The sequence below is a fragment of the Phascolarctos cinereus genome, unplaced genomic scaffold (genome assembly GCF_003287225.1).
Source record: "Phascolarctos cinereus isolate Bilbo 61053 unplaced genomic scaffold, phaCin_HiC Scaffold_7;HRSCAF=346, whole genome shotgun sequence".
Lineage (NCBI taxonomy): Eukaryota > Metazoa > Chordata > Mammalia > Diprotodontia > Phascolarctidae > Phascolarctos > Phascolarctos cinereus.
Window position 1 is genome coordinate 7,588,235 of NW_027556180.1, and position 19,788 is coordinate 7,608,022.

At 43.8% G+C, this 19,788-nt stretch overlaps 1 protein-coding gene across 1 annotated transcript in view; it reads left to right on the top strand.

The window, feature by feature from the left end:
• P3H2 (prolyl 3-hydroxylase 2) overlaps positions 1–19,788 on the top strand; it is a 153,733-nt gene that overhangs the window by 102,380 nt on the left and 31,565 nt on the right. Inside the window, exons 2-3 of the mRNA XM_078147543.1 lie at positions 17,310–17,453; positions 19,243–19,432. Coding sequence (XP_078003669.1) covers positions 17,310–17,453; positions 19,243–19,432 — 334 coding nt within the window. The remainder of the gene's footprint in view (positions 1–17,309; positions 17,454–19,242; positions 19,433–19,788) is intronic.

The window sequence follows — 19,788 nt, forward strand, 5'->3', positions numbered from 1 at the left end:
ACTCCCTTCTGAGGCTCTGAGTGGATTATCCAAAAGGCGTGTGTAGGAGAGCTAACAGTGATGGTCACATTCTAATTTTGTATCAGATCTTTCATGACCAGAAACGAAAGTTATTTTGGGCCAAAGTATTTCAGGTTAAACAATCATAATTCCATTTCCTCAAAAAAAGTCAGGATTAGGTGCTATTTCCTCAGTCATGCAGATTTTTAAAGAAAAAGACATCTCTGATCTATCTAAGATCTGAGGCTGTGCCTGAGAAACCCGCTCAGGAGCCCTCAGTCTCAGGCACGTCTTCTATCCAATGCCACCCGCCCCAGACCTCTGTCAGACAAACAATAATGAGTTTTACCACTGAGAGCGAATAGTCAAACTGATTAAGGGGAAAAGAAAAGTATAGCTGAAAGTCTCGCCATACTGCACCAAGAAAATGAGTACGAAGAGTAAATAAAAGGGCATTTAGAATGAAGAAGAAATAAATCATGAGAAGAAGGGTGTCCTTCGTGGGACAGGAAGAAACCATTAAACCATTACATTGAATCACAACATTTAGATTTAGAAAGACTTCAGCAGGCTTTTTGAGCAACCCACACAGGACAGGAATCCCAGCCACAACATACGTGACGAGTGGGCCTCCAGGCTCTGTCTGCACCCACCAGCTTCCCTTCCAGAGTGGCCCACTGCTTTGTTGGACAGCGCTCAGCATTGACATCAAGTCTTCATTTGCCTCTTTTCATTTTTCTGCACTCTGAGGTCCAAAAAACAAATCTAAGTATTTGTGTACAATACAAACCTTCAGATCCTTGAATCACACCTTCTTCCCTCCCCAGTCAGTCAACAAACTTCTATTAAATGACCCCTATATGTCGGACACAGAGCTGGGGATATAAAAAAAAAAAGGATAAAAACCGAGTCTCTGCCCTCCAGGAGATCCCATTTCAATGGAGAGGCTACATGAAAACAACTAGGCCTATATGAGACATGGTCAGAGTAGAGGGAGGTTATCTCAGTCGGAGGCCCTCAAGGGGAGAGGGGAAGTCCTCCTGTAGAAGATGGAATTGGAGCTAAGGCTTGAAGAGAGCCGGGAAAGTTAGGAGGCAGGGATGAGATGGGAGTCAAGAAAACAAACATTTATTAAGTACCTAGGCATATGGGAGGGAGGGGGTGTTTTGTGAGAGGTACAGCAAACAGGACCACTGTCTCTGGATCGCCCGATACATCATGGAAGGGGATGAGGTGGAAGAAGCCTGCGAGGTAGGAAGGGCCAGGTTATGAAGGGCTTAGAAGGCTAAACATGGGATTTAGTGTTTGATCCTGGAGGTAACAGGTAGTCACTGAAGTTTTTTTTTATTTGGGGGGGGATATTCACATTTATGCTTTAGTATCCTCAAACAGTTGAGTTTGAAGAAGCATTTCTTAATCACCTATCATATGCAAGCTTCCTCATCTGTTAAATGAGCTGGAGAAGGAAATGGTAAACCACTCCAGTATCTTTGCCAAGAAAACTCCAAATGGGGTCACAAAGAGGCAGACACGACTGAAAAAAATGACTGAACAGTAACAAATTATGTGTGAAGTATTGAGCTAGGCCCTTTGCAAGAACCCAAACACAACCATCTCTGATTTTATGGAACTTGTATCCAGGCAGAGAAATCTAGGTCCAGGCAGAGATCTAGGTATCATGTGATTCAATACTAGAACAAGGAGGAAAGCTATTGCGGGGGCTGGGGGTAGGGGTGTAGGGGGGTGAGGGGTGGGACATAGCACTCTAAGATTTGGCTTTCTCTCCCAAAGAATAATCCACTTCCAACTAATCACCAGAAGGTAATGGTCCACACCAGGTGAAATCTGCTGTTGGCCAGAGCAACCCTCAGAGTGGCATCTCATATCACCCCAGGTCACCTTGGGACCCCAAGAGGCTCAATCAATCATGGCACTGCTCCAGAAGCTTGGGTCACCACAGGAAGTACCCAGAAGGCCTCCTGGCATCTTTGGCCTTGATATGCCCAGCCTGGAGGAGATCAGAACTGTCAGATGAGCTGAATGATGGAGCTGTTCTCATGGCTGTGACTAGATTGGGAAGGGACATGATGGCCTATGTCCAACCCTGGGAACTGAGGCAGAGATGGACAAACACTCTGTAGCAAAAGCCAAGAGGGAAAACTGTCATCTCAGGTGTCCTCTTGTCTCTGTCCTTTCAGAGGTGGGTGAGGATGTTGTCTTCTCTGTTGTCACCATTACATGACTCCTTATACCTAAGGACTGAGTGCCTGGAATGGAGGGATTAAAGTGACTGGATTGAGAGAAGAGAGGTAGGAATCTGGGCATCCAGCTAAGAAGACAAAGGTGGTGAGCAAGAGAAAGAAGTGACTTGGGGAAGGTCTGGAAGACTTGGAGACCAAAACTGCTCAGGAAAATAAAGTGGAATTCTACTAGAAAATCCACTGACCTCAACCAAACGTGCTCTGTGACCTGATTAACCATTACTGAGCATATTTTCCCATGAGGACAGAGACAGAGGAAAAGGCCCAGATGTACTTAGGAAACTGAGTCCTGAGAGGTTGAGACTTAGCCAAGGTCCCCACAGTCACATAGCCAGGATTTGGTCCTAAGGGGTTTGGACTCCTCCAAAGCCTTTAGCTTTCGCCAATTTTTCCTCCACTATATTAAGGTATCTTTGGAAACATCCAACCTTCATTATCCTTTGGGTGGTATGATTATGGGGTTATAGATTTGGAGCCAAAGCGGAACAAGGAGGTTGGCTTTCCACATGCAACCATTTATATATATTTGAAATTTATTTTTAGTTGTGAACATTTACTTCTGTAAGATTTTGAGTTTTTAATTTTTTTCCTTCACTCTCTCCTCCCTCCTTCCCAAGATGGTGACACATCCCTTTTTTTAAAAATAGAAAAAAACTACAATGACTTGCCCAAGCCCATGGAGGTTATAAGTTGTTAGTCAGTATTTGAACCCAGGTCATTGAGGTTCACAAGATCAGAACCCAGAAGTTTACATCTCCCACAGAGGGTGCAAAGTGACATTTGCCTGAAGTTCAACCTGCCATATTCATAATTAACTGGTTTCCTGCTTGGGAAAGAATGTGGGAAGGGGAAGATGAAGAGAAAGTCAGGGGATGCAGGCACTTTGATGCCCTTTCTATCTACCTGTGTACTTCAGCACTCCTGGCAATGGTGGCCCCCACCCCTTAGGGCTGGTGCAGACTGCTGACCCAAGTCCAGCCTCATGCACCTTATTGCCTGACATGCTCTGGGAGAAGCTGCCTCTTTGGCTTCCCAAGGCTGATTCTTCTCTCTTTTTGGTGAATGGCTACCAAATCTGCAGGTAAAGAGCATGGGGAGAGAAGTCAGGAATATAAGCCAACAATTTACACATTTCTCCTCCAGGAATTCACTTTTGCAACCAAATTTCTCTGCTCTGTGTTCCCTGTATGTAGCATTCCATCTCTTCTCTTTGACTTGGCAGAAGCTGTTTTCAGTGCCTGACATCCACTCCCTCGGCCTTCCCATGTGTCAGAATCTCTAGCTTTCTGCATGGCTTGATTTCAATGCCCTCTCCTACGGGAGACCTTTCTTGATACCTCCTTCCCCCTGTTGTAACACCTCTTCCCATATACTACTGAAAACATTGTGTGTGTATCATACATTGTGTTTACTTACCTGGTCACCTGTTTCTTCTCCAGTGAAATGTGGGCTCCTTGAAGGCTGGAATAGTATTATTTTTGTCTTTTTATCCCCAGCATCCAGCACAGTGCCTGGCACATAGAAGGCAATAAATACATTATTTTGGTTTAATTGAGTGAATGAATGGGTGCCATGTACTGCCACATATGTCTTTTCTTTTCATGCCATATTAGAGGTCCTTGGATTCCCTGAGGGTGTTAAAATAATGAACTTTTTCTCTCCTTAAAAAATCAGAAGAGGCCAGTGAAATACACCCTCCATCCCCCATTGCTTCCCTCAACTCCCGCCTGCCATGCACCCCTGCCTAAGTATAATATTTTATCTGATGACATGAAGAGGTGATGATTTGACTGAATCTTAATGGATGCCATTAAGAAACAATTAATTTGCTTCCATAGAGGGTTTTCAGGCCCTTAGCCCTTGGTAGCACAGCACCACTATGCTTTGCAGTTCCTACCTGGAAAAGCCATCCCCAAAACAATGCCACAGGCCAAGCCTGGATTGCTGAAATCATTTCTGTTAGGGCTGTCAGAGATCCTAGTGGGGATATTTTACCCAGGAAGTAAGTTGGCTCTTGGGGATTAACAGATTTTGTTCTTCTGTTTCTCTGCCCTACGTTTGCTATCTCATGTTGCACTATCCCATATGGCAGCCGTATGGATAAAATTGTCTTCCCACAAATAAACCCACCCTTGAATGGCTGACAGCAGAGGCTTGGCATTCCAGGCATGGGCTTCTCTTGTGGCTCAAGGCAATACTTTTCCTTCAATAAAAACAACTTTGCCTCTTGAAGCTCAGTGAAATCAGTGGTTTGTTTAGATTAAAAGATGGTCTTTGCACTGGATGACGAGGTACTCTTCATCTAAGTGCTCTGTTGAAGGGCAATTATCCTGAAAATGACATACTTTTCAACCAGACACCATAATTTTTTTAAGAGCTCTTCACAGGGTGGTACTTACTTAACCATTACTCCCTGCCAAAGCCCTGATCCTATCAATTTCCTTGAGAACCAGGCAAGATCACACTTCTAAACCTTGATAGATTCAGGATCTCGTAGTTGAAGGCAGCCTGTTGACGAGTACAGATGGCAAACCATCCATTCCTCTCCATGTCTTCCCATCTAACCTCCAGAGGTGATTTGTCTAACACTTTGGAGGACTTACTCAAGGCCTCTTAACATCACATGGGGACCAAGGCAACCAAGCACTCAATTATTATTTCTCATTCTGACCCAGAACTGATCTACCTTCTTTGATCATCTGTGCAATGAGTAATATCTTTTATACTACTTCTCATGAGCAAGATTTTGTAAAAAATGCCCCTCAGCCCCCATACCTCATAGTGCTTCTCTCTGCAGACCTCGGAGGCCTGGTTTTTATTTTTCTTTGTATTTCCCCTTTTGTTGACATTCTTTTAGTCATTGTTTATGTCTTGTTTCTCTGAAGCAAGGACTGTTTCATTCTTTGCATTTGTGTCCTCAGCACCTAGCACAGGGCCCAGCAGGTGGTAGGTGCTTAATAAGTGATTGTTAATTAATTGACTGAATTCTTCATATCCATTTTTTTTTTATGGTTCACTAGGATTCCATTTCCTTGGTGTATGCCACACTTTGTCCAGCAGTTCCCCAGACAAGTGGCATCCACTTTACTTCTGTGCTCTTTTTGCTCTCACATAGAAAGCGGTGATTAATATTGTGGCACCCTTCTTGGGGGGGTTTCTCTCCTTGGAGTCCTAGGGGATGGCTCTTTCCTCACACAGTCCAGAGCTGTTCATGTCAATAGAGGTTTTTCATCCGTGAAATCTGATATGCTTCTAAAGCAGATCATGAGGTGCCAGGGGTGACCACGTACAGTCTACGTGATTTGTGGTCGCTCTTCTACTCGAATCTCCCCGTTTAGAATGTAAGCTCCTTGAGAGCAGAGGATATTTTCCATTTGTCTTTGTATCCTTAGTGCTTACCACCATTCCTGGTATAAAAGAGGCACTTATTGAAGGATTCCTTGATCCATCAGCCTAGCAAGTCTACTTCCCAAACTGAGCTTAGCTTCTGTTTTCCATCATGCTCCTTGCAGGCATGACTCATGGAGGGGACACTTTTTGATTGACAACTAGCTAGTTGGCCTTCTCATTCAGCTGCTCTTGAGCCTGAAATAAATGTCGGGAGATCTTCCTCGTTCATCTACCTGACCCTACTTAAGCAAGAAAGAGTTTACATTTCCAGGGAAGAGCGGCATGCTTCTACCTTAAAGGCACATGTAGACAAGCTTTCAATATATGTATTTATTTACTTTCCCTGCCTTTTTTCGGTGAAGTGATCTTGGTGGGTTTCCTAAACATGGAATGGAAGCCTAATGAAGCCTTAAGAAGCACTGTGACAGGAAAGTCTGTATGTCCAGCTGATCAATTGATATCTGACCAGCTGTCAACAATCCATGGTGGCAGGCTATTCCAGAAAAGATTCACAAAGAATTCTTTGTCTTTTTTACACTTTTTGGGGGTCAGTTAGATGGATCAGTGAATAGAATGCTGGGCCTAAAGTTAGGAAGACCTGAGTTCAAATCTGGCCTCAGACATTACTGGCTGTGTGATTCTGGGCAAGTCATTTAACCTTGTTTGCCCCAGTTTTCTTCTCTGTAAAATGAGCTGGAGAAGGCAATAGTGAACCACTGCAGTATCTTTGCCAAGAAAATCCCAAATGTGATTACAAAGAATTGGACCTAACTGAAATGACTGAATAACAGTAACACATTCATTCAGTGCATGAAATTTTGAACTTCCCCCCATGCTCTATATAAATGAGTCAGAAATACATTCTAGAAAGCCACATGCGTATGGAAGAAACACACTGGGTCTCCCAATCCAATGCTCTGTCTTGGCCTTCTTTGTGACTGCTTCCTCCCATACCATGGCCTTGTGGTTCCTGCTTGCCTGGTTGATAGAGACATATTGCACACATATATTTAAGGGATTTTTGGAACCACCTAGTATGCTCAGATGCTGAGTCAAGACTTATCTAGGGCTCGGTTAAGCTGCTCTGCAGCTGATTCCCGGAGGGTATTTGGAATCCAATCTGAGGCTGTGATGGAATGTCATTGTAGAGTTTGACAGGCAGGGAATGGATGGGGTCTGCAAAGGCTTGATTGGGGAGGGGACTATCTTTTAGTTGGCTGGTGGTTCCAGTGAAGTCATGGCAGGGGAACGACTCACTGATTGGTCATTGAGGCGATCCAGCCTCCATCTCCATGCTGTTAATGAAAACCAGACAGATGCTGAATGTGGTGGGTGGTTAACCCAACAGGCTGTGTGTTATCAGACCAGGCCACACATTAAAGATGACTCAGCTCCCCCCAAAACACATTTTCACTTGATGAGATCAATCCTTGCCTTGTCACAGAAGCCAACATACGTGCTCATTCTGCTTCCTGCTGGAGGATTTCTCCAGCTTGTCGAGAAGGTAGAAATCTCTGGCAGCCCTGATCAGAGTTGCTTCTGCAACCAGAATCTGAAAGGTGCTAGGGGGAGTCTTCTGAGTAGAAATCCTTCTCTCTGCCTGTCACGGTATCTAAAATGCGTATTGAGGAGTCATTGTTTTGGATGAATCCTGTACAAAAAGGCAAATACTTCTGGAAAGGACTATCTCAGGCCATCACCAGGCCTTAATGCCTTGGCAGGGATTGGTTGATATCTAACTGCCCTTCTCGCCCTAGGGACACAAGGTGGGCATCAGAAGGAGGGGGTAAATGGAAGGGAATGTGGGAGAACCAGGGACATGTTTGGCCCAGCTTCACAGCCTTGCCCGCACCTGCTATAAAAAAAAATGATTCATTCACCTGCAGAATTTAATCCAATTTGATTCAACAAGCATTTAAGTCTCTACTGTGTGTAAGGCACTATGTGGGGAAATGATAATAAAAATAAAAAGGAGCCCCTGCCCTCCAGAAACTTACTTTCTTTGTAGTAGACATTGCACATGCACAGAAAAAGAAACTGGATGGAATTTTACAAAGTAATATCAAGGCAATGTGAAAAGTTTCATGTATTGAGTTGCATACAATTGGAGTTACTTGATGAAAAATTAAATGATTAACTTTTGAGAGAAAATCCCATAGGGACTGAAGCAACCAAGAGCCCCTTTAAAAATACTTTTATTGGTATTTTTTGTATTTATATCATGTTCATTTCTCAGAATATCAGTCCCCCTCCATCCCTTAGGAATCAATCCACTAAAATAAAGAATCATTTTTAAAAGGTGGGTTTGTTGGGGATGGGGTGAACAGCAAATAAAACTAACCAGTATAGTAAAAGAACCTGTCACTGTACGCTGGCTTCCACACCTATAGTACCCCATCTCTGCCAATCAGAGGATGATAGATGTAGAGTTAGAAGGGGCCTTAGATGCCACTGAGGCCAACCTCCTCACTTTACAAATAAGGGCACTGTGATGGGGGCGGGGGGCTGGTAAGTGACTGGTATGGAAAGGGTGGTGGTGAAGGTACCTCCTCATAGCTCTTCTTTGGGGATGACCTTGGTTATTATCATTCCCCAACAGCCACTGCTGACTAAATTGGCCTTTTCTGGTTCTACTTATTGTTGTTTGCATCATCTCCTATAAGTCAGCCCATGCTTCTCTGTGTTCTTCATATCATTCACCACAATTTATCCAACCGTTCCCCAATCCATGGCACCAACCTTGATTCTAGTTTTCTGCTACTATGAAAAGGGCTGCTAGAAATATTTTAAAGTGTATGGGTCCTTTATTTTTTCCTACTTGGAATGTAAACCCATCCCTTGGAAATAACTTAAAATGTTAAAAAGTAATCATCCATTTCAAGATACACTGTAACTGTGGCCTTTAATAAGTGATATTTACCTTAACAATGATAAGGAAATGCTGAAGGATAAAGAGGTGCTTTGTTTCCAAAACAGTAGCTAGAAGCCTATGAGAGGTAGTCTAATGGCCACCATCTTCCACCCTGAGGGCTAAGGAGCCTAAGTTCAGCCTTTCCTTCTTGGAAGAGACATGTGGGACATTTTGTGTGTGGATGAGGAGTTATTGGCCTGATGTTTTATCTGAATCAGTTCTAAAAGTTTAATACAAATCTCTTTGGCCAAATGAAAAAAAACCATTACGAACCCCAAACCCACCCATCCACATGCACTTTAATCAGAAGCATGTGTGGTTTGACATTTATAAATGTCGGTTTAAAAGATAGCATGATCTGCTTGCTGTTCAGTGGGAATCTACTTCTTGGCTCATGCCTTGCTAGGACCAAGTCAGAACAGAAGGATTTGGTCCAATGAAGCCTGCATATTTTTTTTTAAGAATACATTCTCAAAACAATGAAACCTTTTTTAAAAATTAGGTATTTTCTCATTGGACTTCTGAAACATCAGACTCCAATCTTCTGATAAGGCACTTACCAAATGACCCGATTTCCCTCCCCCTCCTCATTAGGGTAGGTTTTGCTGTTTACCTAGCGGAGCTTTTCTCTCAAAGCTCCAGTTCTTGGGCTCTGCTCCCCCGTAAAGCCTGGCAGGCTAAGTTGGTCGGAAGGCAGTGGTTTCCTATTGGCGTACTGTGATCGGCTAGAAGCATCAGATTGTGATTTGGAGAAAAATCTCAGGGCAAGAAAACCGCTTGTGGGCAGATGGTAAACCACCAGACACTGGAGGAGAGAGCGGGGACAGTGGAGGCCAATGAAATGCCTTTCACAGGCATATTCTCCCAATCCAAGTTTTTCCCAGAGGAAATCAATCAAAGATCCCTTTTGAAGCAGCTGTTACATGCCAGGTGTTGTGCTAGTCAGTCAGGATAGAAATAAAAAGATGAAACAGTCCTCGCCCTCCAAGAGCCTGCCTTGTCCTGGGGAAGGGGAGAGAGACACAACAATGATCACTTGTAGGACGGACATGACAGGCACAGCAGAAGGCAAAGTGATCGATGGAGCAGAGATGGAGGATATGAAGACTGGGGAATTCGGTAATGTCCCCGAAATTAACATTTACACTGAGACTTGAAGGAAGGTAAACAATCTGAGAGGCAGAGGTCAACTGGAAAAGCATTTCAGGTGTGAGCTTTGCACCTGACGTGGGCCATAGAATCGTGTGTATGTGTGTGTGTGTGGGGGGGAACTTTCTGTGTGCCAATTATTTTTTGGGAGATATTCCTCTTTAGAAATTTTATTACTGTCTGTTTTTTGAACCACACTTTCTCTAATGCACTTCGGGGAAATGGAAAGGGAGAGGAGGGAGATAAGTCTCTACGCATCTGTGATCTCATCAATTTGGAAATTCCCTTTAACAATGTAGATCACGACCCATCAGTGCCTGTACCTTCATGGTAAAGGCTCTAGACCATCTAGTACATTCAATGTGCTAAGAACCTTCCTTGAGTACTCTCAAAACTGGGAATTCAGTGCCTGGCTCATAATAAGGTAAATTCATTCACCACACGAATTCTCTGTCTCTCTGTGTGTGTCTCTTTCTCTGTCTCTGTCTCTCTGTCTCTACCTCTCTGCCTCTGTTTCCCTGTCTTTCTCTCTCTCCCCACTTCAAACTGTCTGTCAACATCATACCCATCATCATTTTTCCCCATAGAGAGGCATGCTGTTGATCTATACTTTTTCACTCTTCTCCTTTGGCCAGCCCATCTTTCTTCATAGCCCTCCTTCACAATCACTCATTGGCAATGTAAAATACTATAAGCACTTTCTCTTAACCACATTGGCACAATAATATGAACTCGAAGATATGTTTGGGTTTTGGCATGGACACTTTGCTTCTCAGTTCCCAGTATCTTTATGAGTCACATGTTTCTCAAGTTTCCCATGGAGCATATGTGGGAATCCTCAGTTTCTTTATCATTGAACATAGAAGGTTTGGATGATATGGTCTCAGAAGTCTTTTGTGACCCTAAAATTCTGATTCAGTGACCCACACTTACTTTAGAATTGGCAAGGAGCTTGCTGAAACAAGATTACTATGGGCTGGATTGGAAGAAGCCCACAAGATTGTCTGGTATTGACCAGTACAATATAATTTTCCATGCTTGCTTTTGTCCAGTTAAGGAGTTGAGGTGACAACACTAACTCTTTCTTTGGAAAGTTCATTCCAGGGTCTGGTGACCCTCCTTTCAAAGGTTCTTTTTACATCCTATTTAATTTTTCCTTTGGTTTAACTAAATAATGCTAAGAATCAGGGCACAGATGATGAATGGGGCACTCTTTAGGCACATTTCTGGAGAATTAGACAAGTGCTGGAGAAATCCAAGTTTAAAATAACAAAGCAATCCTTAGCTCAAGAGTGCAGAGCTCTCTGAAAGCTTCTGTGGTCACTCATAGGAAAATACAATTCTGCAAACATGAGCTATAAGGATTTTAACCCAGGGGTCACGTTCAGCATTTGCCATTATGTAAACTCTGCTGTCTGGGAGATCTGCCCACCCCTTCTCTGCCCCACCCCCCCCAATCAGAACTGATCTAAACCCAGCTGGTGCTAAGGCGAAGGGGCAGACTTTCTTCAGAGCTACCACTAGGTTTTACTGATTTCAGAATAAAGGAGTAGGAGGAGACAAAACCCCTCAACTTTGCTATTACTTAAAAATTAGATACTAGCCCCTGGTTTAGAACGTAGTGCTTCCAAATGGAGGGCCCCCACCTCCATCACTAGTCTCCTTGGCTGCCTGGCCTCCTTCATTGCTTAGCTAAGGAGACACCTCCCACACTAAGACTTTCTTCATCCCCACTCCCTCTCAGGCCTCCCCTAACCCTCAGAAATGTCTTTTCCTTGCCTTAATATATGGCAATTTCCATACATACCATATCTTTCAGCACCATGTAACTCCCTGGGGCCAGAATTGGATTCCTTTCTAAGAAATTGTATCACCAAAATCTGACACTTTCTTTTGAGGGGAGGGGAGGTTAGGATTCATGATTTCAGAGATGTGGGGAGCTTGAGGAGGAGGGAAATGCCCTCAAGTAGTGTAGACAAGCCGGCCAGGATGTGTTAAAGGGAGGACTCAGGGCTCCATGACTTGGGGGCTGAACTTCCTAGGAGATTGTTGAGTGGAACTAAATTGACTTGGTCTCATGTGATCAGGTACAAGAAGCACAAGACATGATTGTGGATAAAGAGGCTAAATTAATTTCTATTTACACTCAAGGGGGTAGTAACATCTATGAAAAGAGGGAAATTGGGGGGCAGCTAGGTGGCACAGTGGATAGAACACTGGCCCTGGATTCAGGAGGACCTGAGTTCAAATCTGGCCTCGGACACACAACACTTACTAACTTTATGACCTTGGGCAAGTCACTTAACCCCCATTGCCAACCGAAAAAAAAAAAACAGAAAAAACAAAAAGAGAGAATTTTGTGAATTCTAGAAGTCTACAGAAAGGTAGAAATAGGGGCTGTCATACAGAATGTCGAATGACCTTCTACAGCAGTAGTATAACTTGGAGTCTGTGAACTTTTAAATATGTTATCCTGATCATTGTGTTTCAATATAATTGCTTTCCTTTGTAAGGCATTATGCACTTGAGAACATTTCTCTGAGATGGAGCTGAATGCTTTCCCAGCCTGCCAAAGGGTCCACGATACCAAAAAGCTTAAGAACACTTGTTCTCGGTTATCAAAAAAAAACAAAACAAAACATTGTCAGAGGACCTCAGGTCAAATCCAGGATCTGTGTGACCTTATGCCAGTCATTCCCCCTTCTTGGCCTCATTTCCTTCTGTAAAATGGACCTCTGAGGTTACTCCCACATTAGTGACTCCTACACATTTTGTAGGCACTTTGGGGGAGCACGTACTTGTAGTTTGTTTTCCCCTTAATACTCAAAACATTTTAATTATATCGATCTATGTGGTTCTTTGGGGAAATATGGGGCCTGTTGACTCAGTAATCCTGGGGTTTTGTGTTATGTATTGTTGTCATTCAGTTGTATCTGACTCTTCATGATCCCATGTGGGGTTTTCTTAGCACAGAGACTAGAGTTAGCTGCCCTTTCCTTTTCCAGCTCATTTGACAGATGAAGAAACTGAGGCAAATAGAGCTAAGTGACTTGCCCAGGGTGACACAGCTAGTAAGTGTCTGAAGTCACATTTGAACTCAGGTCTTCCTGATTCGAGGCCCGGTGCCTTATCCACCGAACCATCTAGCTGCCCTGTTTGAATTACAAGCCCTAGTTTTAAACACGGGTTCAGCCACGGACTACTTGTCTGACCTCAGGAGAGTCACTTTGTCTCTATGTCTCGTTTTCCTCATCCGTAAAATGGAGGCAGTTGTACTACACGACCCCATAACTTCCTTTCAGCTTGAAATCTAGGGTTTTTATTTTTTCTTGACCTGAGGAGCAGCAACAGCTGAGAAGGCGAGGGCAGAGAAGGAGGCGCCGTCGACTCCCCCTCCCTTTCCGTCCCTGCCACCGTAAGAAACACTGTTCACCGACAGCGCTGGGCTGTTTGCTGAGGGCGGCACCAAACCTTTGCACCACGTTTAAGACAAAAGGCTAAAACAGGAAGCCCCGAGTCATTCGCAGGCAGCCCAGGTGAGCGAGCGTACAGAGCCCTAGAGGCCGCGTCAGGAGACCTGGGGCAAGTCGTGATTCCGCTGCTCACCAAGCACACAGACCTGGGCAAGGCGCTTTCTCTCTGGCTCTCTCCTTGGCTCTGCCTCTGTCTCCCCACCTTCCTTCTCTCTCTGCCTCTCTTGCTTCTCTCCCTGCCCGCCCCACTTTGGCCTCACTTTCCTTTTTTTCTCTAGTAGGAGACGATGCTCTCGGAGATCGTCCCTCCTGAGACGTGATCTGATTCTCAGAGAAGGGTCAGCCCTGTGGCAGGACCATCGCTTGAGCCTCAGGGAGACCACGCAGGGAAATGGGGAGAAGATGAAGGGGGCGGAGCTGGGACTGGACCCCAGTGACCATTGTTTGTAGCTCCTGAAAAGCTGGTGTGTGCTGAAGCAGAGTCAGGCAGGAAAGGAGCCCCGACTGCTCTTGGAGTGGTAGTCTGTTAGCATTCATTTCATTTTCACTACGCTGTGATGCCCCATCTCTCCAGGCTTTTCTGGCAAGATGCCATAGTTAGAGATGAAAAGGCCTAAGACCTGGTGATGAAATGCCCTCCCAGGGGAGAAGGGAGGTTCAGCTTCTCACTGTACCTCCTCACCTGGGGTCAGGAAGACCTGAGTTCAAATCTGGCCTCAGACGCTTACTAGCTGTTTGACCCTGGCCAAGTCGCTTCACCCTGTTTGCCTCAGTTTCGTCATCAGTAAAATGAACTAGAGCAGGAATGGCAAACCACTCTACTACCTTTGCCAAGAAAACCCCAAACAAGGTCCTAAAAACGGTAACAACAACAAAACTCTAGGGGCAGCTAGGGGGCGCAGTGGATAGAGCACCAACCCTGGAGTCAGGAGGACCTGTGCTCAATCCGAACTCAAGACACTTGATACTTACTAGCTGTGTGACCCTGGGCAAGTCACTTAACCCCACTGCCTAGCAAAAACAATAACAAAAACAAAAATTCTGCTTTGGAGACATCAACTGGTAAGTATTTTCTTTTGTTAGTAGAGTTTCTGTATGTAGTGCCAAGTCTCATGGCCACAGCTGAAACCTATTTCTTAACAAGTGTGGGACAGGCTGCCCAGCACTAAAAGCATCTACGTGGGTGTGCATTTAATGAGCGTGTTCTCTGAGCCCTTTCCTGACACCCTAGTATAGAGAGTTAGCCCATTTCAAACATGAACATAAGAGTAAAGAGCTCCCGGGGAAAACGTGACCAGTTTTATAGTCCTGGCAGCTGATTTGGGTTTCCTGAGGGAGTTCACAGTCTAAAGAACCAGCCTGTGGAGAAGGAATTTCCTCAGCCTTACCACAAGCCCCAGAATTTACTTTTATCGAGGTCTGAGAAGTGACCGTCTGCTAAAGACTTGGGCATTGAAAAATGAACTTGTTCAAAGAACTCCAAAGTAGGAATCCTGTCCCATGACAGTTCAGTGGATCATTTGGAGAACGAGGCAGCTTCTCCTCTGGAGTTAAGGGTGGTTAAGAGCAGCGGAATGATGTGTATCTGGCATAAAAATGTGGAGCACCCAGTGGATGTGAGCAGACTTTCCAGGTCATTGTATATGCTTGCTGTTTGGCTAAACCAGGGGTCTAACCCTTTTTTGAGTCCTAGGCCCCTCTGGCAGGCCAGTGAAGATTACAAACTCCTCAGACTAATGAATTTAGATGCAGAAAATAAAATATACAGGAGTCCAAATGAAGCTAATTAGGTTGAAGTGGAGCTCCCATTGTTTTCAATTTCATAGGACAGCCCCCCCTCAAGTTAATGACTCCTAGGCTAGACATTTTTGGTTAAGTGTCTGAGTGTTTGTGTGTGATCATTACAAAGTTCACCCTTTTAAATATTTACTCATTGCTATGCCAACCCATGCCACCAAATCTGCAGGCCCTCGCCCAATCCTCTCCTTGTTATCCAAGTTGCCTACTTGAGGATTTTTCTCCTTTCCACTGGTTACTGTGCTACTCTCATGAATTCCACCGCTTTCAAGGTCTCTAGAATGTGTTCCCTGAGAATGCAAAGGGCCCACTTAGGTATGTGTCACACAGTGCTGCTCTACTTGAGAGATTCCCATGGGCATCTGAGCCATGAAGCAGCTAAACCCAGAGCTCAGCCCTGTTCACCCGGAGATCCCTCCTTCTGAACCTCTCTGTGACTGCTTGGGGCACTCCCATTCTCCTAGTCACCTAGCCTTGAAGCTTCAGCATCCCTTTACTGGACCTGAGATCGAATTCTGCTGCCCAATCTCCCCCCTGTCTCCCTTCCTCTGGGTGACCAGCTGTTTATCCAAAGGCAAGTCACTTGGCCTCTATTTACCTCGGTTTCTTCACCTATAAGCAAGGTGTAATAATATAATATAATATAATATAATATAATATAATATAATATAATATAATATAATATAATATAATATAATATAATATAATATAAATAACAATACAATAATAATATTATACAATATATAATATGTAATAGTAATGTAATGAAGAAGAGTAGCATCCACCTCGCAGGGTTGTTGTGAAAATCAGATGAGATCCTGTCTGTACAAAGGGTTTCACACAATGCCTTGCACACAGTAGGCACTTTGTAAGCACTCATTTCCTTCTCGTCCATACCCCTGGTTTCCATTCATACTGGTGAAGGATGCCATCACCTCTCACCTGGGCTAGTGCAAAGCCTTCTACCTCATCTCCCTGCTTTAAATCTCTCCTCAGTCCAATCCATCTACCACTTGGCTGCCAAGGTGATTTCCCCAAACTGGGCACCTGGCTTTGTCCCTCCTCTAGTCCCTAAACTCCAGAACCTCCCATTTGTACCTGCCAAAGTCTTTCCCCATTTGTAGGTGCCAAGGGCTTGTCCCAAGAAGACCTTCCACTGTCTCTACATATCTTTTCTATTTCTTCACTTGTTATCTTCCCCATTTGAGTGCGAGCTCCGTATGCCAGCTGTTTTCTAACTCCTGTCACCACTATCACCACACCTCTGGCATCTGTCCACTTCTCTCCACTCATGTGGCCACCAGCCTACTCTCACCTCTTATAATTTATATCTTCCTACTAGGCTCAACTCAGGTTTCAGCTGCTCTTGTGAAGCCTTTCTCAATATATTCGCTGTTTCTATTACTATCTCTATCCTTAAACTAACTTTTTAATATATGCCACTCTGCCTACATTATATCCCACAGTAGAATGTAATCTCATGGAGGTCCGAAGGGGTAGGATGCTATCATCAGGGAAGGGTCAGAGAAGGTTTCCGGGAAGGGATGGGCTTTCAATTAGACTTTAAAGGGTTCAGAGGATTCAGGTGAGGGAACCATTGGAATGGTTAGCCAAGTTGACTGCCCTGGGCATACAGATAGGTATGTAATACACAGTAGTATTCCTAAGCCCATTTTTTTAAAGAATGGACCATTATTTCATTTTTCCCTTATAAAGTTCAAAGCCAAGAACATTTGACCTGTGTTATTTGTTGCATGTCCTCCATTTTTGAAGCGAGACCAATGACATCAGGGGTGATGCCTTTACTCTTGCATGAATGGGATTTAAGTGAGGCAGAGGTACTTAGAAGTCTCTCCAGGTTCAGGAGCCTCCATTTCAATACTCATGCACATATTTTGGGCACCTGGAGGTTGGTCCTACTCTTTTTTCAGGATAAAAGGTAAACGAAAAGTCCCCAAAGTTGCCTTCTAGTTGGAGAAGCTCTTGAAGCACCAAGCAATGATTAAGGAAAGTGTATGAAGCATATGAATTCTATTTCCCAGAAACACAGACACACTTGAAAAAGACACCTCAAGAGAAGGAAACTCAGGACCCAGTTCCCTTTTTCAGGTTTCTAGATCCTGGAATGGAAAGATGTTCTTAGGGCTGCTGTTGTTTGGATTCCCCACCATAATGGTGCCCCTAGAACATCTCCATGTATTCTGACCCTTACAAATGCTGACTCAGCTTGTTTGAGGGATTTGCTCTGGGCTGCTCAGCCCCTCACTACAATTTTCAGGACACTGGATTTCAAATGTTGATCTACTTTCCATTCATGCTTTCTTCTAGACAAATCAGATGGAAAAAGCTGCTGAAGCTGCCTATACTTTCCTAATGGCCAACCCTGAGCACATGGCAGTGCCTTCTCATGATGAGAATACTGAAACGGTGGCAGGAACCAAGCTGGTTGATCGAGAAGCCCAACCCCATCTGGTGAGTGGAAGGGGAGGGAGGGGAAGGGGAAAGAGAGAGAGAGAGAGAGAGAGAGAGAGAGAGAGAGAGAGAGAGAGAGAGAGAGAGAGAGAGAGAGAGAGAGAGAGAGAGAAAGAGCTTGGCATCTTTCCTGTGTCTTAAGGGGGACGTTTTTTCTGAGTCTTCGATCATGGTGACTGAGTAGGAAGAGAGAGAGTAGACTTGTAAATAAGAGAGAATAAATTAACCAAAATTAGTAAATTAACAAAAATGTGCACTGTTTACCATAGCAGTTTTTTTTCTTTTTTAACTTGCTTGGTCTATGAACTTTTTGAATTAAAAAAAGTATTTCCATAACTGAATTTTAATATAATTGGTTTCCTTAGTAACCTATATATTTTTTATCCATTTGAGAAGAAGATTTTTAGAAGGGATCCATAGTCTTCACTAATCTAGCAAAGTATCCTAGGACACAACAGAGGTGAATATCCTTTAATAATAACAATACTAATATTAATAATAATCTACATCAATAGTAATTAAAAAAAAACCTTCCACAACAACTGAATAATGGATTTTCAAAGTCCTGGGCAACCAAAGAAGTCTTCTAGAGAAACAAATGATGACCACTTACTTCAATCTCTGTGTTTCTCTAGTCCTCAGCCCAGGCCTGATAAGTCAAGGTCTTAGCATTCACTAACATCATGGCTTGCATTCTCTGATGGGGATATTATTGTAGGATCAATTTGTCAGAAGTTCTAAACTCTCAGAAACTATCATGGTGACCTCTGGCTGATTCTTCTGGACCAGACTAATGGCAAACAATGAGAGGGATTAGGACTCATTACAAAACCTCTTGTTTTCGTAGGTGCATAATCCCAAAGATTGTGAACTCCCTCCAGTGGGGGAGAGGGGAAGGGAGAATATCCACATAGTCTTATCCCTGGGCTTTTTTTCCATATCCTCCCAAAGATCTTCCATAGGATCACCCTCTCCTCATCCTCAACAGGCCTCGGTTATCTTCTGTCCTTTCTTGAAATTTCATAGCTGCCAAGACAGCACTTGGGCTATCTGTTGCTTAAACCTTGGTCTGGCTCTTGAGGTGGGGTCTGTTCATGTCCTTTATGGTCATATAACTATCTTGTAATGACTGAGCATTTCTGAGACTGGAGTGAAACTTGGGAGAACTCAAGATATTAGCACCACAGGAAGCATGCATTTTAGGAATAGAGGTGTTGAGATGAGACTGCCTGGGATGGCAATTCCTGATGAGAAACTCCTTTTACAGAGAAGGTGAAGGTTGGCACCTTCTCTGAAGTTTACAGTATTAGAGAATTTTGTGGCAACCCAAGAGATTAGATGGGCTGCCTAGAATCACTCAGCTAACGTGGATCAGAGGCAGAACATACATGCACATCTTCCTCATTCCAAGGCTGGCTCTGTCTCTAATGTGCATTATTGCCTGTCATGATAAGATGAGTAAGAAAATAACATAAATGAGGGATCTCACTGAATATGAATATAAGTGACCCTTCTTAATCCCATTGAGATTGTATCTGAGGATACTTGGTGGTAGCTAATTCTACCTCTTAGCTCTCTGTTTGGCCATTAGATTCTTACTTATAAGTTCAGGACCGTTGATGGGAAATCATCAACTTGTCCATAATATTGAAGAAAACCCAACCACCCCACAGTACTGTTTTCCTTGTGTGACCCAGGGATTCAGCCCCTGTGATCCTGAATCTTTTAACACCTCATCATCCTGCTTGTTTCATTTTTGCTAATGGTGTTACTGAACATTTCTTTGCAGGAACACTACCGGGACGCTGTAGAATTTTATGAAGCTGATAACTTCCAGTCGGCTATTGAGTCCTTTGAACAAGCTTTAAAGGAATATTTTGTGGCTGACAGGGAATGCCGGGTTCTGTGTGAGTGGTCCCAGAGCTATGGTGACTATGACAATCTAGCAAAAACTGATGGCTTCTATGAAGTCATTGCAGGTGAGACTTTTCATTTGACTCATAGGACGTAATGTCGAAGCTCGAAAAAACCTTAGAAATAACTTAGTCCAACAATCCTATCTCACAGATAAAAAAAAATGAGGTCTAAAGAGATTAAGTGATTGAAGTGCCCAAGGTCACAGAATGAATGGAAAAATCCATATGTCCATATGATATTTTTGGGGAGGCAATTGGAGTTAAGTATCTTGCCCAGAGTGAGTGTGATGTGTCTGAGGCAGGATTTGAACTCAGGTCCTCCTGAATCCAGGGCCAGTGCTCTATCCACTGTACCACCTACCTTCCCCCATATAATTTTTTTTTCTAAAAACACTTCTTTCTCTAGGTAACTGCACTTT